This window comes from Micropterus dolomieu, linkage group LG06 (genome assembly GCF_021292245.1).
Source record: "Micropterus dolomieu isolate WLL.071019.BEF.003 ecotype Adirondacks linkage group LG06, ASM2129224v1, whole genome shotgun sequence".
Lineage (NCBI taxonomy): Eukaryota > Metazoa > Chordata > Actinopteri > Centrarchiformes > Centrarchidae > Micropterus > Micropterus dolomieu.
The window spans coordinates 589,949-616,553 of NC_060155.1; the positions used below are offsets into that span (position 1 = coordinate 589,949).

The 26,605-nt window shown below is 42.3% G+C and overlaps 1 protein-coding gene across 2 annotated transcripts; it reads left to right on the plus strand.

The window, feature by feature from the left end:
• Positions 1–221: 221 nt before the first annotated feature.
• LOC123973026 (signal-induced proliferation-associated 1-like protein 3) lies at positions 222–25,571 on the plus strand. Of its 2 annotated transcripts, none has more exons than XM_046052861.1 (11): positions 222–309; positions 10,586–11,283; positions 12,291–13,278; positions 16,786–16,916; positions 19,134–19,322; positions 19,873–20,047; positions 21,049–21,152; positions 22,843–23,000; positions 23,083–23,665; positions 24,868–24,966; positions 25,085–25,571. In XM_046052861.1, the coding sequence occupies exons 2-11, from the start codon at positions 10,819–10,821 to the stop codon at positions 25,346–25,348; spliced, it is 3,156 nt and encodes a 1,051-aa protein (XP_045908817.1). In that variant the 5' UTR covers positions 222–309; positions 10,586–10,818; the 3' UTR covers positions 25,349–25,571. The 2 variants fall into 2 exon arrangements, with proteins under 2 accessions (XP_045908817.1, XP_045908818.1); XM_046052862.1 differs by having other exon boundaries at positions 222–299.
• The last annotated feature ends 1,034 nt before the right edge of the window (positions 25,572–26,605 follow it).

Genomic DNA, 26,605 nt, shown 5'->3' on the forward strand with positions numbered 1-26,605 from the left:
ACTACCCAAAACAGATTATGTGAAATACAAAAGGTTAAAATGTGTGCAGATGAACGTATAAAAAATCACATTAATTCAATAAATTTTATTTACGTAAGACCTGTTTGTTGCATTATAAACATTGTCATTTTTATAACTGTACCTACTGTACCATGAAAAAGTTGAGATGATTGAAAAGAAGTGAACTGCAGTTTAACAAGATTTTCCCTCACTTTTCCTGCAGAGTAAAGTACTGAGCCTTCCCATTCCTGCATTGTGACGTCAAACACCTGCTTCTCCTGCATACTGCACAGCTCAAGGTAAACCAAGGTAAAATGACATCATATTATCACATATTTGGTTCATTTTAATCTGAGGGTTGTTTATGTGTGCTTGGCAGACTGTAACATGTAGCTTACTTAAAACCAAACATTTTGGGGGGGGGGACTAGTTTCTCTTCTAATGCAAACATTTCTCTTTTAATCACTGTAATCTGCAAGATTATTATATTAGTCTGCCATTGCCAGTATTTAGGCTCTTGGTGTCTGATTCTGATTTGTATTTGTTTGTGTGTGTTGGTGGTATATACATATGTTGTGTTCAATCAGGTATCCAATCTAGTAACCAACTAATTGCTGGTAATACATATCAGTTGTGTCGTCTTCTTCCTGCTTCGATTTAACTTCAAACATAATTCACTTCCCCTATAGAATGTTTGGTTATAAGAAAAGTGAGACTTGATAAAAGGCTGATTGACTTGATGACCTGGATATTTTCCTGTGGTGTATGGGTAGGGGTGTAGTGCAGTGTCTGCTGCGCTGTTTTATAGATAAAGCACTTCCTCATCTGCATTTTGTACTCTCAGTGAAAAGCAGGTCACCTATTGTGCTGCCACTATCACAACGCAACATCCAGCTTAATAGGGACTCCCACAATGCAATGTTCTGTGTGCAATACGGATTCTCTCTAATTCAAGAAGCAGCTCACCTGTGGTTTCTTCAGACTATTCCTGGTTTTTATCATGAACTTGTTGTTAAAGCAGCATCTGATTTACAGAACTGTTGTTTGGCTTCAGGAAGGACTTGGACCTGCCTCTGAACTGTCTGTCTGCGCTAATGTTAGCTATATTTAAATGTAGTGCCAGCAGATGTGCTGGCTGCAAAAGCTGAAATAAAAATCTGTTTAATTTTATTAAAAAGGAAACAAAGAATGAAATATTAACAAGTGCCGCAGGCTCTGCAGTAAAAACAACTTTATTCATGATGGGATTTTTAATGTGACATTGGTGATGGTGGCAGATAAGCTTTATACAAGGAAAATTACAAAAAGTGTTGGGCAACATGATTACATCTTCAGTATCTCTCAAAAGTGAACACACCCCTCACATTTTAGTAAATATTTGATTATATTTTTTCATGTGAAAACACTGAAGAAATGACACTTTGCTACAATGTAAAGTAGTGAGTGTACAGCTTATATAACTCAAAATACCCTCAAAATAACTACAATAATTAATGTCTAAACCGCTGGCAACAAAAGTGAGTACACCCCTAAATGTCCAAATCCCATCACATCCTGGACTTAATAAAAGTTTGATGTGCTACAGCAAATCAGTAAATGTTGAACAATATGATTACTGACATGTTAAAGTAAGTAAAGTACTTAGCATTAACAAATTAGAGACCAATATTGAGACCAATATCGACTAAATAAATAAAAACAACCCACAGAAATTAAACAGCTGTAACTGGATTTAATATTGAACTAGTGGTAAAATAGTAAACTATTATATGAAATTATAATGAATATAGTCATTAATACATTATTGTTATAGGCTACTAAGTATACTTTTAACTGAACATTATACCGTTTATTTAATGTTATAATATTATACTAATACACATGTATACTAATTCCTCCTCCAGGTTGTGGATAGAGTCTCTGCATTAGACAGATGTACATTGAGCCGGTGCCAGTGTGCCAATATTTGCTGCTTCTAGCCGCCTCCTCTGTAGAGCAACATGCTACCCTTGTTCTGTTTTACATCTGTGTTACTATTTAGTGTTATAAAAATAGTTTATTTACTTTGTTCAAGTTGAGAAATACACATTTCAAAATGTCAGTATTTTGTGCATAGTATCATTTGTCCCATTATAATCGAATCACAATATTGTCCACAATAATCGCAATGTGACTTTTTCTCCAAATCGTGCAGCCCTAGTGGCCACCATTATTTTCCAGCACTGCCTTAACCTCTGGGTTCACCAGAGCATCACAGGTTGCCACTGGAGTCCTCTTCCACTCCTCTGTGATGACATCACAGAGCTGGTGGATGTTAGAGAGCTTGCGCTCCTCCACCTTCCGTTTGAGGATGACTGCAGATGCTCAACAGGGTTTAGGTCTGGAGACATGCTTTGCCAGTCCAGCTTCTTCAGCAAGGCAGTGGTCGTCTTGGAGATGTGTTTGGGCTCGTTATCATGTTGGAATACTGCCCTGCGGCCCAGTCTCCGAAGGGAGGGGATCATGCTCTGCTTCAGAATGTCGAAGTACATGTTGGCATTCATGGTTCCCTCAATGCCGGCAGCACTCATGCAGCACCAGACCATGACACTCCCACCACCATGCTTGACAAGACACACTTGGTTGCCGCCACACATGCTTGACACCTTGGTCTCATCAGACCACAGGACATGCTTCCAGTAAACTATGTCCTTAGTCTGCTTGTCTTCATCAAACTTTCTTGTGCATAATCTGTAGAAGAGGCTTCCTTCTGGAACGACCCCTTCAACCTCTGCAGCAATGCTGGCAGCACTCATACGTCTATTTCCCAAAGACAGCCTCTGGACACTGAGCACGTGCACTCACCTTCCTTGGTCGACCATGGTGAGGCCTGTTCTGAGTGAAACCTGTCCTGTTGAATCGCTGTATGGTGTTGGCCTCAGTGCTGCAGCACAGGTCCAGGGTCTTGGCAATCTTCTTACAGCCTAGGCCATCTTTATGTAGAGCTACAATTCTTTTTTTCAGATCCTCAGAGAGTTATTTGCCATGGGGCGCCATGTTGAACTTCCAGTGACCAGTATGAGGGAGTGTGAGAACGATAACACCAAATTTAACACACCTGCTCCCTATTCTCTCCTGAGACCTCGTAACACAAACGGGTCACGGGCGGGAAAATGGCTAATTGGGCCCAATTTGGACATTTTCACTTAGGGGTATACTCACTTGTTGCCAGCTGTTTTATTTTGAGGGGACAGCAAATTTAAACTGTTATACAAGCTGCACACTCACTACTTTACATTGTAGCAAAGTGTAATTTCTTCAGTGTTGTCACATGAAAAGATATAATCAAATATTTATAAAAATGTGAGGGGTGTGTTCACTTTTCTGAGATACTGTATGTATAATGTAGAACAATATAAATTTACTATACCATTTATACTGTGATAGCTATCCTATTAAAATTGCTTGGTGTATCAGTTTGCTGCAAATCATTGAGCAGGGCTGGTTTAAAGAGTTTTGATAGATAGTATCTTGATTTATCAGGTATTTAATTAGCTGCATTAGCTAAAACCGCACATGTCTGTCCTGCTATTGTATCCTTAAACAGTTTCTCGAATTATTTCCCCAGAAATCTGACTGCAGCTGGGGCTCTAGCTATCTTGATTGATGTAAAACATTAGAAAACAGTGCTCAATATTCTGTAGCCTGAGATGACTTTAATCAAATGTCCCAAACCTACAAATATAGATTAGAAATAATGTATAAATTTTTACTGTGAAACTGCAAATAGAAACACAAACGGTGGAAAATTATGTTTTCATATAATTCAGTGCAGTTTCTTGTACTCTGAATCCTGTCCAGCTACTACCATGCTGACCTCTGACCTCTTAGTGAGGGAACAATTTCTCTGCTGGGATGAATTTGGTTATGTCGGAAAATCTTTTGGCAAACGAGAAATTAGGGGAAAAAACATCTCATACAAGCGCTGCAGTATTTAAATATTTACCTACTCATCTCGACCTCCCCTCTGTTTCTCCTCTCCACCACCATCTCTACAACTCCTCCTTGTTTTTCTCACCATTCATCGCCCGCAGCTAAACCAGCGAATGATGATGATGAACGGTGATGTGGGCTGCAATTTGTGATCTCGAACTGGATGCAAATAAGTTAGGCTTGTTATGTGGATGTCTGAATGTGTGTGAGTTTTATCCTGCTAAATGTGTCTTGCTCTTTTCACCCCAGCCCCTGGTCTTCCTCTCCTCCTCGTTCTCCTCCTCTTCACGAGCTGCGTCAGTGTCATCATGGGACAGCCTGACAGGCAGACAGTCAGATGGAAGTGACACTAGCGACATCAGCGGGATTCAGCAAAACAGTGTAGACGGACATCAGTGGAGACAATGACAGCGGGGTTGGGAGAGACTTGAGGAAAAGACTGGGGAGGAAAATTAGTAGAAAGGAAAGCAGGGCGACAGGACAAGAGCTGTAGCTCAGTAAAGCTCCAAGCCTGCGAGGGAGAGATGTCGCCTCTAGATATGCCAAACAGACTTACAGGCCCAATATAGACCAGAGTCAGAGGCTTCGACTGTGTATATCCTTCCAGCCCAGTGTTCTGATATGTCAGTGTTGTTTTCAGTGTTTCCTTTTAGGGTTTTGTTGTTGATGGAGGGGTTCAGGGTGGTTTTGTATCTGAAGTTCATGTTTCAGATTTCTATGATCACGTGTAGTTTGTGTTGCACATAAAACATTATGATATTTATCATGGTGCATAACCAGGGATGGGAACTGAGAACTGGTTCCACGTTTACCGAGCTATCGGAATCATGTGCCTCTGAGTATTTTCCTTATGTCAATGCCAGCATGTAGGCTTTTTTCACATCCCTATGCATGATCATTTGTGCTACTAATGTTATAATTTTAGGTCAGAGCACTCTTAATAATTTGCATTTTTCGATATATGGAGGTAATTTTCCTGAAAGAAAACACTGTCCTCTTATAGCTGGGTTTGAGTGAGATGTCCAGCCCTGTCTTGTAGCTCCATTAGGCTCATATGCCACCAAGATAAATCATCAAATTTGTTTATCAAATCTGTTATTGTAAAAGGGAAAGCAGGTTGCTTCTACGATCACATCGGGAAAACCCAGACGGACACCGGCAGGCATCCTGTAACTTGTCATCATAAGCCTTTCCAACTCCACTCCACAGCATAATGAAACATCCGGGCTGCTTCACTCATGGTCCCAGGCACCTCATGTCTACTGCTTTCCCTATCAAAGGCACTCACCTTTTCGCATAGACCTGCTACTTTTTTATGAGAGCTGTTTTTTAGGCTTTTTGGATAAAGTCCTTATCAAGTTTTTTTAAGTCTATCTTAAAACCATACTCATGAAAAGGTTATTGATCATTGCAATCCTTCCTCCTGTCCATACTGGATATGAGAATATCCCTTTGTGCCACGATCTACAAGAAAAGGGGGATGGACTTGGAAAAAAAAGAGCAGTAACCTCAGGGGCTGAAAAACGAAGCCAACACGAAAGTGCCCAAAACTTGTCTGGCTCCAAAAGCGCGTCAATCCCCATAGACCCCCAAGTTAAATGCCTTTTAACTTTCCAACAGAATTAAACATGTTTACAGTCTGGTACAAAAAACGGTTTTGGCATCTATAGCTAATTTCCCCTGACAGCTGTACAGGGGTTAATATTTATATAACTCACCCGTTTTAAATTATGTTAAGGCGTGAAGTTAAAATTAAAAGGGCATGAAGCTTTGAGTGACACGTGTATGCCGTCACAGGTGGCTAGTCACTAGGTGGTTTCAGCAACTTCAGCAATTTCATTCAGCGCCACTTTCCCATTTTTGTTCATGCCGGACTCAAGGAACGCCAAGATGATGGTGTGTGGCCCGGCAAGGTCTGTCTGAATTTGTCTGATTTCATTTGAATTGTTTTGGGGTTTTATCAAGTCAAAGCTGAGGACTTTTTTTTCTCCAAGTCTTTAGTCAAATATTTAAGTATGACTCGAGTCCAAATCTCTGCAGCTTTGCTTTTTATTTTCTTTGGCGGATTAAACGGAAACAAGCTTCTGTGTTGCCAGTAATACACACCTTTCAACATGGCCTGAGGTTATTTTTGTGTTTACTCGCGTCTTCAGTAAAATACCCCCCCTAGGTTTTTTTGTTTCTTGTAAATTCATTACTTCAGCTGGGCTCGAATTTCAATAACGTTTTTCCTCTAAATGAGCTGATCTCTTGAGATTAGTTTCAGTGCAGACCTGATAGCACCTCCTGGTCTCTCCACTCCTTCAGAAACCATGGTGGCATGCATGCTGTCCCTGCCAACACTGTATTGTGTTGTATTACAGTGTCGTGCTCTGCTCCACTCCTGTCTGCCATCTGCCAGTCATATGTACTACCATCTGTTCTTCAAACCAGCCCATAATGTAGCTCGCTCTCTGGCATTGTTGGCTTAATTTAAACAGTTATAGTAAAGGCTGTTGATGTTTTATGTCCTGGGAATTTTTGTTTCTTGAAGGACCTTTTATTGTAGATTTGCACAAACATCTCTAATTTGACTTTTTCTGCCTCACATCTCACATATAATTAGACTGCTTTCTGTTTTGGCAGCAACAGAGACCGAAACATATGGCAAGTTTATCTCTCCTCATCGCTGATGCTTTTTGCATTTGTGAAATGCTCTCCATTGTATTCCAGGCTGATCTCAGGTCTGCGCGTCCTGGTATGACATACCAGCAAGCAGCAGCATCAGCGGGCGCCTCCTCCTCTATGGAGAGTACATTCATTCCTCTGTAAGCTGTACTCCTCTGCTAACTCTGTCATTACTACCATCTAACCAGTGTAATTACCAACCTGTGTGTGTGTGTGTGTGTGTGTGTGTGTGTGTGTGTGTGTGTGGTGCATGGGCCAAGCCTGCATCATGCAGAGTGAGTCGGAGTGGGTATGGAGGGAGATAGGGAAGGAGCATGAATGGAAGAGTCATAACAGGGAAGGTACAACCCACAGCTAACTAATTACTATATGTGAGTAATTAAAGTGCAGACATTTAATGCCTTTCATCTTCTGAAGTCTGGGCCAAGGCTGCATGTGTCTGCTTAATTCTTGCTGCATTTGATGGAGATTTTTTTTTTCTCGTGGATTTTTTTTTTACCTTTGTAGTTGATAATTATGTTTTGTAGTGCTGTTGATTAATACATCTCCATCTCACCAATGGAGCAAACTTTTCACAGTTAACACCTGAATATATGGTTTGCAGGTATACAGTAAATTGGCATTTTCTGTGCTGTGGAAGTATAGCTGTGGCCCTATACTTTCTGAAAGACAGATTGTTCAAATTTTATTATTCTGATAATTTGGCTCAGGATGAATTACCTGCAAAACGAATGACCATGATTAATTCCCATCAAATTCCGCTGTACTTTTTTTTTTGTTGTTGTTCAGGGCTGATTAGCAAATGTTGGCATGCAAAACACAAAACTAAGATGGTGAACATGTTTAAACATCATACATGCAAAAACTAGGCATGTTAGTAGTCATTGTGAGCATATTAGCATGTTGACATACCATTTAGCTCAGAGCATCTCTGTGCCAAAGTACTGTGGACCTTTTAGCCTTGTTTTATTGATGTTGCTACCTGAGAGATGCCCCACAGGTTCACCTTTTCACAGGGACCAGTGTGTATTTCTCCCTTTGGGTCTATTAAATTTAGTCAGATATGTTTTTTGCTCATAGGTTGAGGGGTTGCAGACTCTCTCTGACAGAGGTCACTGATAAAGATCAAACCACACACTCTCCATTGCCTCTCTCATCAGGCACCTCAGACACATAATGAAGCCATTCTGCAGCTCCTGCAGCTGGGGCCGGATAATCTGGGATTGGACCTGATAGGGGATCACAGGACAGCCCTCCGGATGAGGAGAGACTCTGTTAGAAAGCACAATCAGAGCGGGAGCCTTTGGCCCGGAAGTGCCCGTGGTTCTCCAAAAACAAAAGCATGACACATTTGCGTGACTGTATGACTATAGGGGAATTTTGTTTGCTGTGAATGACTTCTGTTGATTGTGCCCGTCTGCGTGTATGAGAGAATGAGTAATGCAGTCTTGCGGCCAAAAATGAATTCAGCGAGGACTCATAAAAGGCGTTGTGTATCATAAAACACACACAAACCACACTGAGCTACCCTGACACAATGAAAGCTCGACTTTATGCAAATTGGACGTCATAACAAGATAGTCACCCTAGGAGTTGACATTTGTGGAATACAAAAAAACTGAGGCAGCTGCCAAGGAGACAAGCACAGATTTGTTCTTCCAACAAATTGTTCCTAATGTACAATTTCTGCAGGCTAATAAACTTACTAGAAGTGTTTAGCAAATGTTTGGCTCCTCCCTTCAGACAAGTATAGCCCCTGCTTTTTAGACCCCAGAGGTTCCATGTGTAACAGCAGTATCAGTGAAAGTGATTAAAATTGTATGTACTTAGATGCGAGTACTAATGATATTACAAATGTGTGTGTGTGTGTGTGTGTGTGTTTCATTGCTTTTAGTTGAATCACGATTTAATTCCTTAAAGCTTTTGTCTGAAGAGTAAAAATTGTACCTCTCCTTTTATTAGCTGTGGGAAAACATTTTTACACGTGTGGAAATTGAAAGGTCAGTCTGAATGAAATGTAGGGTTGAATCACATATTGTGAATGCAGACATCAGGAGCTACATGCAAGTTAAATACAGACGATGGACTAGCATGATGCAGGAATATGGAGAGGAAAAAAGACCTAGTAAGAGGACATTTTAAAAGGTAGACATACAGATGATGTGCATTTGCCCTCTGAGCAAATTTAGTGAAGATATTTGAATGACTATGGGGGTTTGAGGAGAGACTTGCATAGATAAAGGAGCTTTAAGGCAGGAACGGAGACCTAAATAGAGAATGAGATTAGACAGAAACTCGAGAATGGAAATGGAAGGAGTAAGGAAGAGTAGCACTAGATACATTAGCGGTTTGACTACAGCAGAGACGGATGAATTAAGCACATTTAGCTCAAAATATTTTAAACCCTCCTGTTATTGACTTGTTTACCATGTTGTGGTGTGTAATCACTATCTGCAGGTCATAAATGCTCCAGGCCGCATTCGTTTAATCAATTATATCATTAGAAATTGTTATATTCTGCTTGCAAGTACTAAAAAAAGTTATATAATAAAATAATTCTAGATCGTATTGTCCCTACTGGTTTTCCACTTTGGCCAGTATGATTGTGAAACAGATATTAAATTGCATTCTGTGTGGTATTAAAAAGGTTAACTTGGTAAACCCTGGTAATAGGAACCAAACACATACAGTACACTTCACAGTTGTGCAGTGCTGCCCATATCCCACCGCAGCTCTCTCGTCATTGTTTGCTGTGTTCATCGTAATATTCTTGAATATGAATTCTCAGCCAGTTACTCTGAGTAACCACAACATTCCCAGCCCAAAAACATATAACCATGGCTTGGGAGTTTTGTCTAGATGATTCAGTCAGCTGGTAACAAGTGCAGCACTGGTAAAGATTTAGCTTTTTGGATCACCAAACCTTAGACATTAATATAGTGTATGTATTCCTGCAATGATGTGTGAAGACATATGCAACCCACCCTAAAATCATTACATTAAACCTCAGGAGAGACGTAAGATGCTTCTGACTAAAAAAGAGTCTTTACAAGGATGGTGGATTTTTTTTGTTCTTTAAGACTTGATGCAATGTGACGGTCACATTAAAACACTCCACTGTGGTTCACTGAGCAATGTACCGCTCTCCTCCTTGCTCTTTTTTGACTCTGTCCAATCACTCTATTTCTGGATTCACCCCACCTCATCCTTCCAGCTGTTGGGTCACTCTGTGCCCTCACCCTTTTCTGTCTCTCCCGAAGTCCCTATTCATCTCCTCGTCTCAAAGTTGTAGTAGGTTGTTGTTTGGCTTCACTTCACTAGAATAGAGTAGCTTCTGTGTCGGGCACTCAGCCATGTGGAGATCAGTTCCAGTGTGATGACAATGAGACTCTAACACACATACAAGCTATATCATCACTGTGGGTAGTGAGCACCGGATGTGCTACAGTGCTGAAGTGTTTCAATTGTGTGTGTTCGCCCTGTATGGATCTGTAGTACTTTATAGTCGGATGATATTAGCTGAAGTGTTTTCAGTGGTTTTAATCTGCAGTAGAGCGGCCGCAGCCTCCTTGTCCTCCGGGTATATGAGTGTTTGCGTGTGCATGCACATGCACTTGAGTGCACAGTGTGTGATAATAATATCCCTTGTCAGCCTCCTGAAGATTAGCCGCAACGGGAGAAATCCTCTGTCATATCCCCTCACCTTATTTTCTGTCTCTCTCTCTCTCTCTCCGTCTTATCGGTTTTACATTATTTTACAGTTGAGTGGCTTGCTTTCTGAATTCAGTGCTCAGTTTTTCTTTACATCTGTGGAAAAAATGTGGGTCACACAAAAGGGAGCTTGTGTATTCCAGTTTTAATTGGTTTTAATTTTAGATTTTGTGCTCATTGTCTGAAGCTGATTTGTTGGAATGATTGATTTTCCTTTGTTTTTGTCTTTTCTCAGATCTGCATTCGATTGAAAACAGACCCAGAGGAAGAGGAGGACAAACTGGTCATCAATGGACCAGTGAAGGCTTTCCCACCCTGCCAAGTTAAAAGCGATGTTTTTGAGAGCTGGAGGCCGTAGCACCGTCAGCAGAGTGTGTGTGGGGCCCCTCCTCTCCCTCTTTCCCAGCACCCCTCCTGACATGGGATGCCAGGCCCCTGCCTCCCTGCCCTGAACTCTCTTGGGGTGCCATGAGCAGCTATAGAGACAGAGGGGTCACTTGCACCTCCTCAGACCTCCTGGATGACGGAGGAGGAGTACTGCCCCAGCACATTACCTTTCATCACACCTCCAATGGCCACCCGCCTCCTGGCCCCAAAACACGCATGCCCATAATGGGTGTCCGGGCGCAGATTGCAAAATGGCCCCCACGCCGTGCCCAGTCCAGGGAGTCGCTGCTTGAAAATGGGCAAATTTGCAACAACCGCCACGGAGATGACTTCTCCACTTCAGTTTCCTCGTCGGTCTTGTCATCGGACGTCGGGTTGGTGCGGGGAGGAGTTGCCAGGTTGCCACGAAGACGGTCCAAGGATGTAGAGTTCAGAGGAGGAGGTTTTGTCGGCGAAAGAAGTTCCCCTTTTAGCCTGAGAGTGTTCCCTCCACTGAGACAGCGCTCGAACAGTGAGGTGACGCTGAGCGAACAGGACGAAAATGAGGTGAGTCTACAGTCGCTCTCACACCTGTAGTCTGGTTCATGGAAGAAATGATGTTGCCTTTTTAGTTCTGTAGCGTTTTGCGTTTACACTGTTATATTGACTCATAGGTAGCTCTGTCATTGGACGGTTTTGTGATGTCATCCTGCTTCCTCAGTGCTACTTTGACCCATGTGGCACTTTTGTGGAGCTAATGTGTTGATGTATCATTTCTGGTGTCACAAAGAGCTCACAAGATTATGAGCTGCCACAAAAACTATTCACATTTAAGAAGCTGGCAAAAAAAGAGGCATCTTGTACTTTAATATTGGGTGGGAATGATACAATTGGTTCACGAGTCGAGAAGGTACATGATATTGGGTTCACAGGAATGAGACAGTACTTTAACACTACTTTATAAAATGATCTTCAACGATGAACTAGAAAAAATTGTCTTTTATTCAGGTGAGTCACAAAGTCACAAAATGCATTACAGTGCAGGTTCATCTTGAAATGTTGCTTACATATTGTTCATGGCTTGTCTGTCACTCCGCCGCCGTTTATTGTTTACATCCAAAATGCTGTCACAAATGATTTAAAAGTGGTGGGGGCATCATGCTGATATCGTGAGACAGCTTTTTACCTCGACAAGAAATATCATCATATTGAAAATATCGTGAGATCTCGTGCTGTGAGATCTTGTCACACCCTAGTAGTTAACATGTGGTCGCTATATTTCACAACTCTACTCTGTTTTAATTTATTTTCACTTTCTGATATATCAAGGAAAATCTCTACACTGACGTGGTCATGCAAAATACAGTATCATTGTTACCAAATGATCTTAACGAATAGTTCATGGCACAGTTAACAGTAGTTTAGCTTTTGAATTCATGCACAATTCACATATGTACTGTCATAAAATCCTGTGGTTGGTCTGCTTTGCTTTTACACCTCAAGCAAACCGATTTGTTTTGTATCCACTGATGGTTCATCACAAACTGATAAATCTCTCCTCTTTCTGCTCCAAGGTGGAGGTTCGCGGAGGTGGTGGGATGGGGAACATGTTCAGAGAGTATGGCAGCACCTCCTCCATCGACGTCCAGGGCATTCCTGAGCAGAGCTTTTTCGACATGCTCAGCCAGTTCCACCAAGAGAGGCCTGACCAGCGCAGCGCAGCACCTGTACGCCTCGGGGAGCTGCTGAGCACTCCAGACTCACCACCAAGCGCACCTCTCCCCTCCGCTCCCTCACCTGGTCCCACAGGTGGGGACGACAGAGGGACAGGAAGGAAGGAGGGAACTGAGAGAGTGAGGAAGAAAAGTGGAGGAACGGAGTCGTCACTGGGCACCTCCTCTTTATTCAGGAAACTTAGAAGCTCTAGTCGCGGTGAGCTGGACGGAGGTAAAGGGGAGAATAGCGAGGACGGGGGAGGCCGGGGTTCAGGAGACGCCTCCTACAAATCCTGGGTGTGCCCCAAGAGCTTTGTCCATTTTGATGCTCAGAGCATCCTGTTTGACCTCCACGAGGCTGCGGCTCAGCGGGGCTACGCCGCCCTGAGGAGGAACACAGCCACTGGGGCATCAGCTGCTTCAGTGTCCTTGTCTGTCTCCAGATCCTCAGCTCCCAATGTGAACGACCCAGTTTACTCCAGCATAGAGGACCTGACCCTGAGCCATGACCCCGGCTCCATGACACCCTCCCTGAGCATGGACCCCTTGGACGGGCCTCCTGGAGCCCACAACTCGAGCCAACTGCTCCTCTGCTGCCCCCACTTTCTCAATGAGACTGGGGGCCACGGAGAGCGCAACATTAGCTTCCTCAGCTCGTCAGCAGAGCGAGGAGGAGACGGAGGAGGAGACAGCGCGAAGGGTTGGCTGAGGAGGAGCAACGCCAGTGTTTCAGTGCTGGAGGTGCCTATTGAACAACAAGTTACAAGACTGGACAGACTGAAACTGTACAGCATAGAGCACGTCGACCTGGGGGCCAGGTACTTCAGAGACTACTTCCATGGGAAAGGTAACACTGAGACACATACATTTTGTTTTAACTGTTTAATGATGCTTAAATAGTTTTTATTCCAGTTATGAAAATGGGTAAAAGCAGCATTAATTCTCATGCACACAATGAGACCATACTTCATTTAGCCAAGGCAGGTTTATTTCCACAGCACCAAAACAAGGCATTTCAAATTGCTTTACATAAGACATAAAAGTGCATTTTGACAACATGTAAGTAGAATAAAGCTAACAAGTGATGAATGAGCCATCTGGACGTTAAAGATTCACTTTTTACTTTAATATAGCACATTAGTGCTGAAATATTTGGTTGAATAATTTGTAAATTAGGTAGTGAGTGAAACTCATAGAATGGAATCAGTCGAAGGCTACAACTAATGATTACATTCATTATTGATTACTGTGATTATTTAATCAGTCAGTTAAATGTGTAATTTATAAAATGTCACAAGATTACGAAAAATGTCTAACAACAATTTTCTGTAATCCAAGGTGACATCTCTATTTGTTGGTCCAACCAACAGTCCAAAATCTCCCAAAATTTCAGTGTTTTCCGTCCATGCATTTAAGCGATTAATCGATTATCTAAGTCAGTGGTTCTCAAACGTTTTCACATTAAGGACCCCATTTGATAAGATTTTGTCCCAGGGTCCCCCATGTGAAAGGAGTTTTGCTTTTAGATGTTTTATCACAGAAGGTTTATGGAAGCCAAGAACCAAGTAGTCATACATTCTGTCATTATGTTACTTACGGATGGAATTATATCAGAAATAAATTTTTCACCCTTTTTGCTAGGGACCCCCTGGAACCCCGTTAGGGACCCTTGGGTGTACCTGAAACCCATTTTGAGGACCGCTTATCTTAGTAGTTGGCAATGGGGGTTCAAGTTCCTTTGTCTGTATCTCTACTGTCTCTATCAACTAAAGCCAAATTGTCGGTTGCCTAATCGATCAACTAATATTTGATGCGCATATTGCTCAACATTGCAGCCGTGTTTACATCATCCCACATCATCTGTACTTTCACACATCTGCTCATTGCATCCAGACGTTCCATACATTATCCACAGGGACTCGATATTAGGTAGAATTTAATAATGTATCACATAACCAGGTCAGAAAGCGATTAATCTTTCATACTCTGCTTCCAGCTTTTCAACTGTGAGGATTTGTGGCTTTTTTCTTTATTATAAACTGAATATCTTTTTTTGGTCTGTAGATCAAACATGACAAGCAACGTGAAGATGTTCGCTTTCTTTCTTTTTTTTTTAGGCTAAATGATTAGTGAATTAACCAAAGTAAAAAACGATATACCACATAATTTCATTAATTAATAATGAAAATAATATTGAGTTGCAGCTTTTGCCAGAACAGCTAGTTAATTAATTAATTAGTCCAATCATCAGTAATATGTATTATATTTTGATTGAATAATTGCCTAACTATTTTCTAAGCAAAAATGTAAATCATTGTTTCTTTCCAGGTGCTCAAATGTGGCAATGTGCTGCTTTACTCTGTTTTTATATCATTATAAATTTAAAAACTTTGGGTTTTTTTAATTCTGACATTTTGTTGAGGGAACAATAATCACACAATTATCAGTAGATAAATCAATAATGAAAATAATACAGAATCTACTCTATCTGGTGATCTTATTTCAATTAGAAAGCATCGATCTCGTCTTTCCGGCCAGTTTCTCCAATGTCATTCCCCACATGTCATCCTGCAGCTGTAAATATCCAGCTGCGTCTGAGCAGAGCAGAGTGGGCCAAGCTGGCAACGTTCACGGAGATTTTATTACTCGTGTACCTGCCGCTGGACTATTGGCAAACTCTGAGCTGATGAAACGCCACCTGCCCTTTTTGCACCCTCACAAGTACCGCTTACTGTAACATCAGTTGGCCACTGCAGCTCTGCTTTACATCTGGTTTTCAGTGTCAGAAGTAACACCCAACTTCAGAGAGGTTCACATCACCTCTTCAGACACTGGGGATGAAAGCGTCCCCTTGGTATCTTAGCATCATCTGGCTGCGCCCTAATTAGAGACAGATGCTGTTAGGAGAACATGTGTGCAAGCAAGCGTGTGTGTGAGAGAGAGAGAGAGGGAGAGACAGGCCTGCAGTCACACAGATAAAGGTTATCGTTCCCAAAATATGTTCATCTGCTGACTCGTTTCCAGCGTAGCTGTCCCCCAGAACGCAACTGTGATTGTGTGGTGTGATGTGCCCTGTGTGCACGTCAGAAAGCCTCATCAAAAAGCTGACATTTTCACCACAGGACATGGCATGGAATCTAAGCAGGCCTGAGACTCCTAATGTGTATGTTGTCCCAGTTCTCTCCAGGCAGACGGGGGATAGAGGAGGAATACTTGTCAAGCGAGTGTCTGGAGTTTTTGTCTTACAACTCCTACACTGCCCACAGCGTTGGCATTACCACGGCTTAGCTTAGGAGCTTTAGAAGAGGCCGTGCAAGATGCTCATGAAGTGTGTTGATAACTTTGTCTCAGCCTCTTAATGGATGTATATATTTTGTGTGTCAGCATTGTTAACAAGACAAAGAATGTTGATTGATCGACGACCACATTTTGTTAATTTCCCAGATTTACAAGACTGAGGACATATTTGTTCCTATATATTCTTATCGTTAAACATGGACTCTAATTGTATTTGATCAAATCCTATGTTTTTGTTGTCCCTACAACCACCATCAGGTACCGACATTCACCGCTCACCCCTTCCTTGCCAAGCAAGGAGGAGAAGCTAAGGTGGCCGACACGCTCTGTCGGCTCCTGTGCTAAATAATTACGTGTTATCCAAATTCTTTTCTTGTCTTACTTCTAATAAACCAGACGACTACTACTATGCTTGTTTTTCGTACGTATTCAACATAGTGACGATGTCCATGTAAGAGAACCCGCGGTGTATGTAGATAGAAATGGTTCATTCTAAGGTAATAAAAAAATAACGGGTCATTATGTAAGATCTTTATACACCACAGAAAACTATATTATATTGCATTTCTGTCAAAAGATCTTGTTAAATATAACACACTGAACCTTTAAAACAAATTGCCTGTTTTCAGTTATGCTATCACTGTTCCTTAATTTATAGATTATAAATATAGATATTATATGTTATTGTTCTTGTGTTTATAGATTATTACCCTTATTCTTCTTAGCTTTGTAGTTTGTTGTTTGTTCGATTGTATGTTTTGTCATTGTTATGTTTATTATTTTGTCTCGTACTGTTCCGTTTTCCATTTGTTTTGTGAGTGTTTGTCTGGGACTGCCTTGAAAATGAGATGTTACATCTCAAGGGTTTTATCCTGAGATAATACCTTTCAGTCATATCGAAACCAGTATTTTCACGTGATGCTCATCCTTTACTCTCTATGTCTGTAAACCAACAAGCCGTCCTGACGTATTCAACCACGGATCAAACGTTAGTGAGTGAATAACTTTTTCTCCCCCAGCACAAACCTTAACCTCAATCTCTCCCTGGCCTTCACAGAGCACTCAAACTACTTTGGGACAGATGAGAAGTTGGGTGCTGTGGCCGTGAGCATCCGTAGGGAGAAACTGGAAGACACCAAAGACCTGAAAGACCAGTACCAGTACCGCCTCATCGTCAGAACTAGCGAGGTATGTACCATCTGCCCTTTGTGTGTGTTTGTCCTGGAGATTACAGTGATGAGTCAGTAGTATGAGCGTGCACGCTTATGTTAATTCCTGACCTACTTTCATTTTACCTTCCCTTTATGTCCCTACCTGTGGCTCTCCTCACCCTCTCTGCCCTGACTTTAACCTCCCCTCCTCACCTCCTCTCTCCTCTCTGCCAGTGGAAAATTCCACCTACCCAGTCACAGCACAGCAAAGCCAAACCAAACACAGGCTGCTCTGGCCTAAGCGTTTGGCCTGCTCTCAAAGGGAGCACACACAACCACTTTTCCACTTTGATGGATCAAATACTCGTAATGTATTAAATGATGGGCTGGTGATCATGGAGAATTAGTTAAGAGTTTCCCTTAGATGTGTTCAAAGACTCGACTACAAACAGGTCATTTACGTTCATTTACTTTCAGAGATTCTGCTTCCAGAGCGCCAAACTTTGGATTTTAAACATTTAATGTGGTGTCAATATGAGCTTATTATCTACATACAATTAATTTGCAGCTGTTCTCATAAGCAATTAATTGTTTGAGTTACCTGTTAAGCAAAACCACCAAATATTCACTGGTTCCAGTTTCTCAAATGTGAGGCTTTTCTTTGTCTTGTGTGACATTAAACTGAATACCTTTGTACTGACTTTGTACAACATTTCAACACGTCACCTTAATCTGTCTCTTGGAAACTAATGGGCACACAGGTTGTGTTAAAGAGTTTTGAAGTCTCTGTTAAATAGTTAGTTTGAACTAATTAATAGCACCTGTGTAGCATTGTCAAGGTCACTCAAACAAAGTGATACTTTTAATACAGTGAACAAACAGCAATGTTTGCCTCCGATCACTGTGTTCATGTCTTCCTCTGTGTGGCTTGCGCTGTGTTGTTCTTAGCAGGATTACATGGCTGCCTGGCCTCATCACCTTAGCTCCGGTATAACAATGGAGCCTCTCCGCCATCTAAGTACACAGAGCTCAGCTAGCAGACACAGCCAACACACCCAGGCCTACTGTTCCCACACAGGAGGGAAAAAAAAAGGGAGAGAGATTGATTGCCGACTTTATTCTCTCCCACTCAAGCCGCAGCTGCTCTCAAATATCCACCCCCCTAAAGTCTGTCACTTAATTCTGTGCAGGAGTGCTGACACAGCAAGGTGGAGAGACTTCCTTTTTCTCCCTCCATCACACATTTGTACACACCGCCCTCTGATGTTCTTGCTCAGTGAGTCGCAGTCATTCGCTGTCGCACAGAAGCTGACGAGTTGAAACGGCGGCTCCATAACTTCAGCTGTGTGTCAATCAGATTTCAATTTTCTGCGGCACACCCTGAGACTCTGAGGTTCAATTTGTCTCTCTGGTCCCTGCCAGCTCCAGAGTCTGCCATGCATTATTAATGAAGCAGCGCGCGCACACGTGTGTGTGTGTGTGTGTGTGTGAGTGCAGTGAGAAGGAGCAGCCCACTCCTCCCAACTTTGTCTGAGGTTGTTATAGTCTCACTGTTTTGATGCAGGTCAGTTTCCCCTCACCAGGGAGCAGCACTCTGTGGCAGCACAACACTGAGCAGAATATCAATTTACAATGCCATCCTCATTTTAACTGTTTGTGTGTGTGTGTGTGTGTGTGTGTATAATGTGTTTGACAGAATGAAAAAGTGTAGCTTCAGGGCAGCAAGGCACTATTATGAGTAGTCATCCCTCATGTGATGGACCCACTTCAAACTCCCAGGCTACTATTCATCCACCCCTCCATTTCCAGAGCTTCTGACCTCATTAATGACACTATCTTAATATCAATAGTATTATTTCGTATGTTTTTCTTGTGTATCTGTTTGCCCAGGCTAGGTCTCAGTCAGACCTATCTGTCACCCTGTATTTGTATTGTGTTTTCAACAAGCAGCATACAGCTCTTCACGAGTGAGACAACACAAAATGTAGAATTATAATAGCAAATATGTGAGATACAATACAGCTATACACAACACAAGAAGGGTTTAATGGTTTAACACATACCAATAAAGAAAAAATATAAAAGCTAATCAAATGAAATTCCTTTTATTTTTACGTGTTCGAAATCAGCAAAAGACAATGGATTCATTTCTTGACCTTTTCAGTGTAATTTTTAAAATTTTATTGTCTTCTTATCTAATCTAATGAATACATTACATCCAGTTTGACTAAATGTTTTATTTCCCCACCTTTAGCTTGTGACCCTGCGAGGCTCCATTTTAGAGGATGCGGTGGCGTCTACGGGGAGGCACGGCACGGTGCGGGGTCTGCCGCTCAAGGAGGTCCTGGAGCAGGTCGTCCCCGAGCTCAACATCTCCTGTTTGAGACTGGCATTAAGCACACCCAAAGTCACCGAGCAGCTCCTCAAACTGGACGAACAGGGGGTATGTTATGTGTGTGGAAATTTGTTAGTTGATCGCAGCTCCAATGATGCCTCCATTTAAATAGTTTCTGCTAGTCAGGCTTGCTAAAATGACCTGCAAATCAAATGATGTGAACTGATAAAGTAACCCGGTGACATATGGTATGCTCAGATATTGTGTGTTAAAGTGTCTGAAATCTGTATAACTGATTTAGTGTTGGTGCAGTGAAAGCTGAGTGACTCAGGGTGTGGTGTGTTTGAGCATGAGTGTGTAACCATAAAAGCTTTAATGTTTAGCCATGTTATCTCACCTTATTATTTAATGGAGGGTGAAGTGCAAGGCGGAGGTGTTTGGCCAGCCGTAGGCTTGTTTTGGTTGATGTGGGTGGTTTATACAACAATGTAGCTGTGCTCAATGTGAGTGTTTTTAAGTGCATCCAGATATACATTCAGGTTAAATTCCTACCAGTAACATCTACTTTGACATTAAGTTGCATTAGAAGCACAAGGTTCAGACTGCGGTGTTTCATCTGTGTGTGTAATGGTAATGTTATCTCTCTGCTGCCTCGTAGTTAAGTCAGAAGCACAAGGTGGGTGTTCTGCTGTGCCGTGCAGGCCAGAGCACAGAGGAGGAGATGTATAACAACGAGGAGGCGTCACCCGCCTTCTCTGCCTTCCTGGAGCTGCTGGGGGAGCAGGTGCTTCTCAAAGGATTCACCAAATACGCTGCACAGCTCGACACAAAGAGTAAGTCTAAACAAGAGCCCCTTTTAGACATGCACTACGGTCCATACGGTCCGCAAATTTTAAATGCTGGTCACGTGTCTGAATAAGCACCTGAGTCACTTTTACATAAAAGTCAATTTAGTTAAATTAATTTTATTTATATAGCGCCAATTCATTATAGAAGTGATATCATTGCACTTTTCATATAAAGCAGGTCTAGACAGTACTCATTGTAATTCCCACCATGAGCAAGCACTTGGCTACAGTGGCAAAGAAAAACTCCCTTTGAGGAGGTAGAAAGAGAGAGTTAAGATGGTAGTAGCTTTCACCATGGCACATAATCCAGATTTAATGCCATCAGATTAATGTAAAAGCACAAGGTTATACATGCACTTCTCATTTGCCATTTTAAGTTCACTGTAATAAAAGTACCACTTAATCATCATCTCCTACGCTCAGAGAAAAATAAATCAGTTTAGCTATGTTCAGCTTTCGTTCATGCAGTTAGGTTTATATAGCAGAATTCTTCAGATTAAATGTGAGCAAATAGGAATTAAATAAAAAAAGAGTCCAAACTGAATGTCTTGTGCGCTGAATAGGCAGCAACTTTATCTGTCAGCAAGGGAATTGATAGAGACCTTTATTTATCAAACTCACAATGGCCAATAGTTACAGGAGCGACCTTTTTTTATCCTTTACTGATGCGGCCTGTGAGGGAACAGAAAACACTTCTGCTCCTCCTAAACAGAACAACAATTTCCTCACTTGTTCTCCAGCAGTGAGCATAGTGGCTCTTTCCTTTACGGCCCTTTCGTGCCTTAATAAAGCCGTGACAACATTTGAGTAAAAGACACCTACAGTATGTCTGAATGACAGAAAACTATAACTTTAAAACATAGATGCACTGTTATGTGTGAGTAATAGCCAGGCCAAGTGTCATAACCACAGCTCTGAGTCCTCATGATCACTGGAAAAAGTTTGGGCTCTAATTCTGGATATCTTTCTCCTCTTACTTTGTTCAGCGGACTCTACGGGCACCCACTCCCTGTACACCACCTACCAGGGCTACGAGGTCATGTTCCACGTGTCCACCATGCTGCCGTACATGCCCAACAACCCCCAGCAGGTAAGAGCTTATGAGTACACCTACCTAAATAAAGCACCATCGCCATCATGGTAGAGGTGCTTATCCCAAGTCCACGTCGTGTCTCAAGTCTTTTGAGGATGAGTTTCAATTTAAGTTTCAAGTCATCTGAAAAATCCATCCACGACTGTCCTTTCTTCTTACCCACAGCCTTTTAAAGTCTGTGTGGTTGTTAGCAAAAGCCTCTGCGTCTCCAGGTCATAAACCACAGCAAGAATTCATCAAGTGGAAACTCGTCACTTGTGTCACCCTCTTCATTTAGAACCTCTTTCCTCATTTATTCAGCCTCTCGTGTTTTTATAGTCTTTATTCTCCCCGTCTTGGCTTTTCTTTTCTCTCTTACTTACTGGCTTTTCTTTTTTTTGCGCCTCATTCTTTAACTGGATCAGAGTTGGGTGGGGTTCAGTAGTGAGTACTTTCTTTATTTTCTCCCTCTTTTTTCTTTTACTTCTGCTGCCTTCCTACACGTTCTCCTGGGCACTGTGTGTTTGCAGCGTGGGCTGCGTGTAAGTGACCTGTGTGTAAGATAGTGTTTTTGCGTGTTGGTATTTTTTAATAGTTTGCATAAGTGTTTGCATGAGAGGCTCACACGGGTGCTCAGACAGGCCCTGTGGGTGCTTAGGAGTAATGTACACAGTTTGTAATGTATGAGTGCATCACTGCAGAACAGTGTGGGCTGGGGAGAAGTAATTTGTTCTTCCTCAAACATTAAAAAACATCATACATTAATGAACTACACACAACAATCTGTTGTTTGGGATTGTAAACAAGCTTTTCTTGACAGTTACAAGTAAACAAGAAATGTGAGGGTTGCACATTTTAGCTGAGAAAATTAAAAGTGTGTTTGAACAGTTCATATTACTATCAGCTTTTAAATCAGAACGTGTGCTTTTATAAATGGCACAATAACTCCATCCAGAGGTTTAGAGACTGCAGCAGCGAGGAGGTTTACTTGCTCAGATGAACCTCTAGGTGGCAGCATCTGACATTATAAAATAAACCTGCAGTGGATGAACAGGAGGAATGAAGTAGAAATTAAGTGTAGATAGAGTGAAGGCCCTTAGATTCAGGAGAGAGGAAAAAGAGAGCTCAAGCAAGGCCTGAACAATCATCCTGTATGATGAAACGTACAGTAAAGCAATATATAAATTAATAGAAAATTGTCAAGATGTTGAGAAAAGATCCCAAATGTAAAGTAAAACAAGCTTCTTTTTCTCTGAAATGATCAATTCTAACAAGTATAGTTTATGTTTGTAAACACTACATCTAGCGAAGTAATCCAAATTAGCAGTCTAATTGTGACTGAAGGATGCTTCTATGGCTCCGTGCTGGAGAATGTGTGTATCTGTGGCCAAACAGTAGGCTGCATTACATAATTGGTACTTTCACACTTCCCTCTGCAGATGAAGAGAGGATTGGCAAGCACCGCGCCAAAGACACAGCCTGGACTCTGTGCCACGGCTCCTACACGAACACAGATAGATGGACAAGCCAGCACACAGACACAAATAGCCCACACAGAATCCGAAAAACAAATTACATAAAGAGCTGTTGTTTGGTGTCTAGTAGTGAGCGTCTCAATCTCTCATTTTGTTGACAGTCAGTTGTGTCACTGCCAGTTATGTGAGCTCATTTCATTAATTTGTCATTTTTTATCTCTCCTCTTCTTCAGCTCTTGAGAAAGAGGCACATAGGGAACGACATTGTCACCATAATCTTTCAGGAGCCAGGAGCGCTGCCCTTCACCCCTCAGAATATCCGCTCACACTTCCAGCATGTCTTTGTCATTGTCCGTGTGCACAACCCCTGCGCCGAAAGCACCTGTTATAGGTAAATGTTTTGAACAGAACAAGCGCATGTTCGTATACACACAGTTATGATAGAAATGACAGTTTCTCATCGTTTCTTTCAGTGTTGCTGTGACCAGAATGAAGGATGTGCCTCCCTTCGGCCCACCCATCCCCAGCGGTGTCACCTTCCGCGACCCAGAAACCTTTCGTAACTTCCTTCTAGCCAAAGTTATCAATGCAGAAAATGCAGCGCACAAATCAGAGAAGTTCCACACCATGGCGACGCGAACACGGCAAGAGTACCTGCGTGACCTGGCTGAGAACTACGTCAGCAGCACGCCACTCGACTCAGCCGGCAAGCTTAACAACCTCATCTCCCTCGCGTCGAAAAAACGCGAGCGCACCAAGGCAAGAGAGGGAGCGGAGCTGGGAGCTGCTGGGGCTGTCGCCTGGAGGGTCCAGGCCCAGGACTTCAGCGAAGGAGGGACGGAGCTGCCCTGTGCCTTGGGTTTGTCGGCTGAATACATCCTCCTGACAGACTGTTCCACCAAAGAGGTGGTGTTTAACTGTTTCTGTGCGGACGTGATCGGGTGGACGCCGGAGCGGCTGGCGCTGAAGATATTCTACGGCAGAGGAGACCACATCGCTGTGCGGGTACCAGAGGGCTGCGCGCAAGACATCAGGGAAATGGTGCAAAGATTAAAGGTGAGAGTTTAGAGTTTGTTCACGTGTGGATTGATAGTGACTACCAGAGCAGAACATGTAACTCTCTGGGGCCTTTGAGGCACATAGCTCACATTGTATTTGAGACCAATGTGTGTAGTAGGACAACTGGAGTTTAGTTATAGTAACATAAGTTATACTTACATGTTTCTCACAAAAATACAGTGCGTGTATTGAGGCCTGACTAAAGTGTCGAATGCAAACACTATAAAATACTTGCCAGTTTATTTGAACATCTTACATCTCTCTCCCTACTTATTAACCATCGTGTCTTTATCAGCACTATTTATATTTTTGTTGGAGATAATACTGTGAATTTTAGCCCCACAGTGCAAAAATGTGTCTTCAGGCCACCTAAAGACCTTAAATAGACTCCTGTCAAGTGTTTTGTTAAATATGGGATTTGTTACAAGTTTATCTTGGAAAAATTTTAATTGTTTTCATTTCAAGACCGTGTCACACAGCATTAAAAGCAGGGGATTCCTACATGGGTATTTTTTTCCCAGTCCTTGAAAGTTCTCCCCAGCACCCTGGAAAACCTGGAAATTCAAAACAGTTTTTACACTCAGGAACAAAAACAATGCAACTTACAGGAGCAACTGTGAAGATAATTACATGAAGTAGTAGTAGTGTTTTTTTAATGGCTCTGGACAATGTATAATGTAAATATGTACATAAGTTAACAAAGCTAATAAACCAGGCTTGTTAGATTCATATAAAAATATAAACACAAATATAATATGGCATGAAGGTACTCTATGCAACATATAAGTTAGACTACTGCATGCACTGGCTGATCATATTGTGATAATCCCTGTACAATTTGATGAATTAAATGCTAGGAAAAGGAGATTTCCTGGACTCCAGCAAGCTTTGTGTTAATCTAGCAGAAAAACTAAATATTTTCAATGACTTAATCTTTCTAAAAATACCAAATACATGCATAGACTGATAAGGTTCCCAGAGAGCTGGCTGAAGTAGTTTCCGGTGATGTCGCTTGGTACTTTGTGTGCATATTGATAGCTGTTATTGATGTATTAAACGGCCTTCAAATTTGATTCTGCAGGCGGTGAACCTCCCCTTTCAGGCTGATTTTATGGTGTTTGTTTTGGAAGATACCCCGAGACATGGTAATACTGTAAATCTAATCTCTTTTTATTCACATCATGTCCTCTCCTTGCCAGTCGTTGACAGTGGGATGTGAGACGGTGGATATGACTCTGAGAAGAAACGGACTGGGACAGCTGGGCTTCCATGTTCGCCTGGATGGCACTGTGGCTGAGGTACCTTCAGATGACCATCTGCCACACCAGATCTCATACCGTAATGCTCAACTATGAAGATTTCTTGGCTTTACATAAGTGGCTTGTTTGAAGGCTTTTTTGTGGTTTTCTCATGCAGGTGGAGGAATACGGCTTTGCCTGGCAGGCAGGGCTGAGACAGGGCAGTCGGCTAGTAGAGATCTGTAAGGTGGCCGCCGTGACGCTGACTCACGAGCAGATGATCGACCTGCTGAGGACGTCGGTGACGGTTAAAGTGGTCATCATACCGCCGTACGAAGAGGGGGGGCCTCGCAGGTGTGTGAAAGTCTGCGTGTTGTATTTCTTTAAAGCTAAATTAATGAGTGATTCATTTTTAAATAGTTTTGGTGAATACAGATGTTGAGGCAGTAGGTGACAATATAGGGGGAGGGCGTCAAGTGCTAGCAGGCAAGGACAAGAGTGAGTGCAGGGACGCTCCTCACTCAAACACAAAAAAGCATGGGTGAGATAGTGGCTAGACTCCAATGTTCTGAGAGGATTTTGTGTGGGAGTGTGTGAAAAGAGGAAGCGAGCGAACAGAGAGAAAGAACGATGTGTGGTTCAAGAGGAAATGGGCGAAATGAGGTATGCAGACAAAAAGAAAGAAGCATTTGTTAAACGTGAATTAACAAAATCTGCCTTTCTTTGTTCCTCCCTCCCTTATATCTAGTCATCTCGTTCTGCTTACCAGAGTCCGGTTTCCTCTCCTCCCGCAATCTATTTCTTTTCCCCTGCCATTCTCCTTTTCCAGCGTTTCATCTACACACAGCCTTGACAGAGAACAGAATAGCGAGGCCTTATGCGAGGCTGATGTGGTGTTACAGAACGGTTATGGAGGTGAAGAAATAACCACAGTGTGTGTGTGTGTGTGTGTGTGTGTGTGTGTGTGTGTTTCTGACAGAGAACCAGTGCTCCTAAATACAGTAATTGTGGCTGGCTGTGTGATCGCACAGTGGTTAGATTTCTTTAATGTCAGAGGCAGTTTAATTACACCAAGTTAAATCCCTTTGACACGCACACACATACACACACTCTCTCTCTCTCAAGTAGCAGCTGATAATTAGAGTCTTGTATTTCAGTGTCCCCCCCCCCCAACTCACTTGTGTGCCAGGCAAACAGATTGCATGAGATTAAGGCCTGAAAATCTGCAGGGGGAAAAAAAAGGAGACCACAAAAATAAATAAATAAATGAGTGGAAGTGATTAATTAAAAATGCATGCCCTGTGCGAATGAAAAGAACGGAAAAGAGGGAGGGATAGAGAGGCAGAGAGAGAAAGGCAGGGTTGAGTGTATTGAATTGGAGAGACGCTCGGTGAGGAGGACGTGTTTCAACACCGCCGAGAGAAGTGGGTGGAAGAGAGAACGAAAGAGAGAGAGACGAGAGTTGGAAGTGTTTGTCTTTGCTGTTCTGGCTCCGTCGTGCACACATGCAAAGATGGACGGATACAGCGGAGAAAAGGTGTGATGATGTTGTGTCTTTGACTGTGTGTGTGTGTGTTGTGGGGAGCTCCAGCTGTGTCACATCAGCCAGTGTGATGGAAGAAACACTGCATGTCAACATATGTAGACTCTGCTCTTTCTAAGGTTTGTACTCCCTTCTTCTGTGTGTGTGTGTGTGTGT

What these genes read in the sequence shown, in the direction of transcription:
- LOC123973026 (XM_046052861.1), top strand. Translation starts at nt 10,819, where the DNA reads ATGAGCAGCTATAGAGACAGAGGGGTCACTTGCACCTCCTCAGACCTC. An exon ending in AGACTACTTCCATGGGAAAG is followed by an intron (nt 13,279 to 16,785) that starts GTAACACTGAGA and finishes TGGCCTTCACAG; the next exon opens with AGCACTCAAACTACTTTGGG. An exon ending in GCCGAAAGCACCTGTTATAG is followed by an intron (nt 23,001 to 23,082) that starts GTAAATGTTTTG and finishes CGTTTCTTTCAG; the next exon opens with TGTTGCTGTGACCAGAATGA.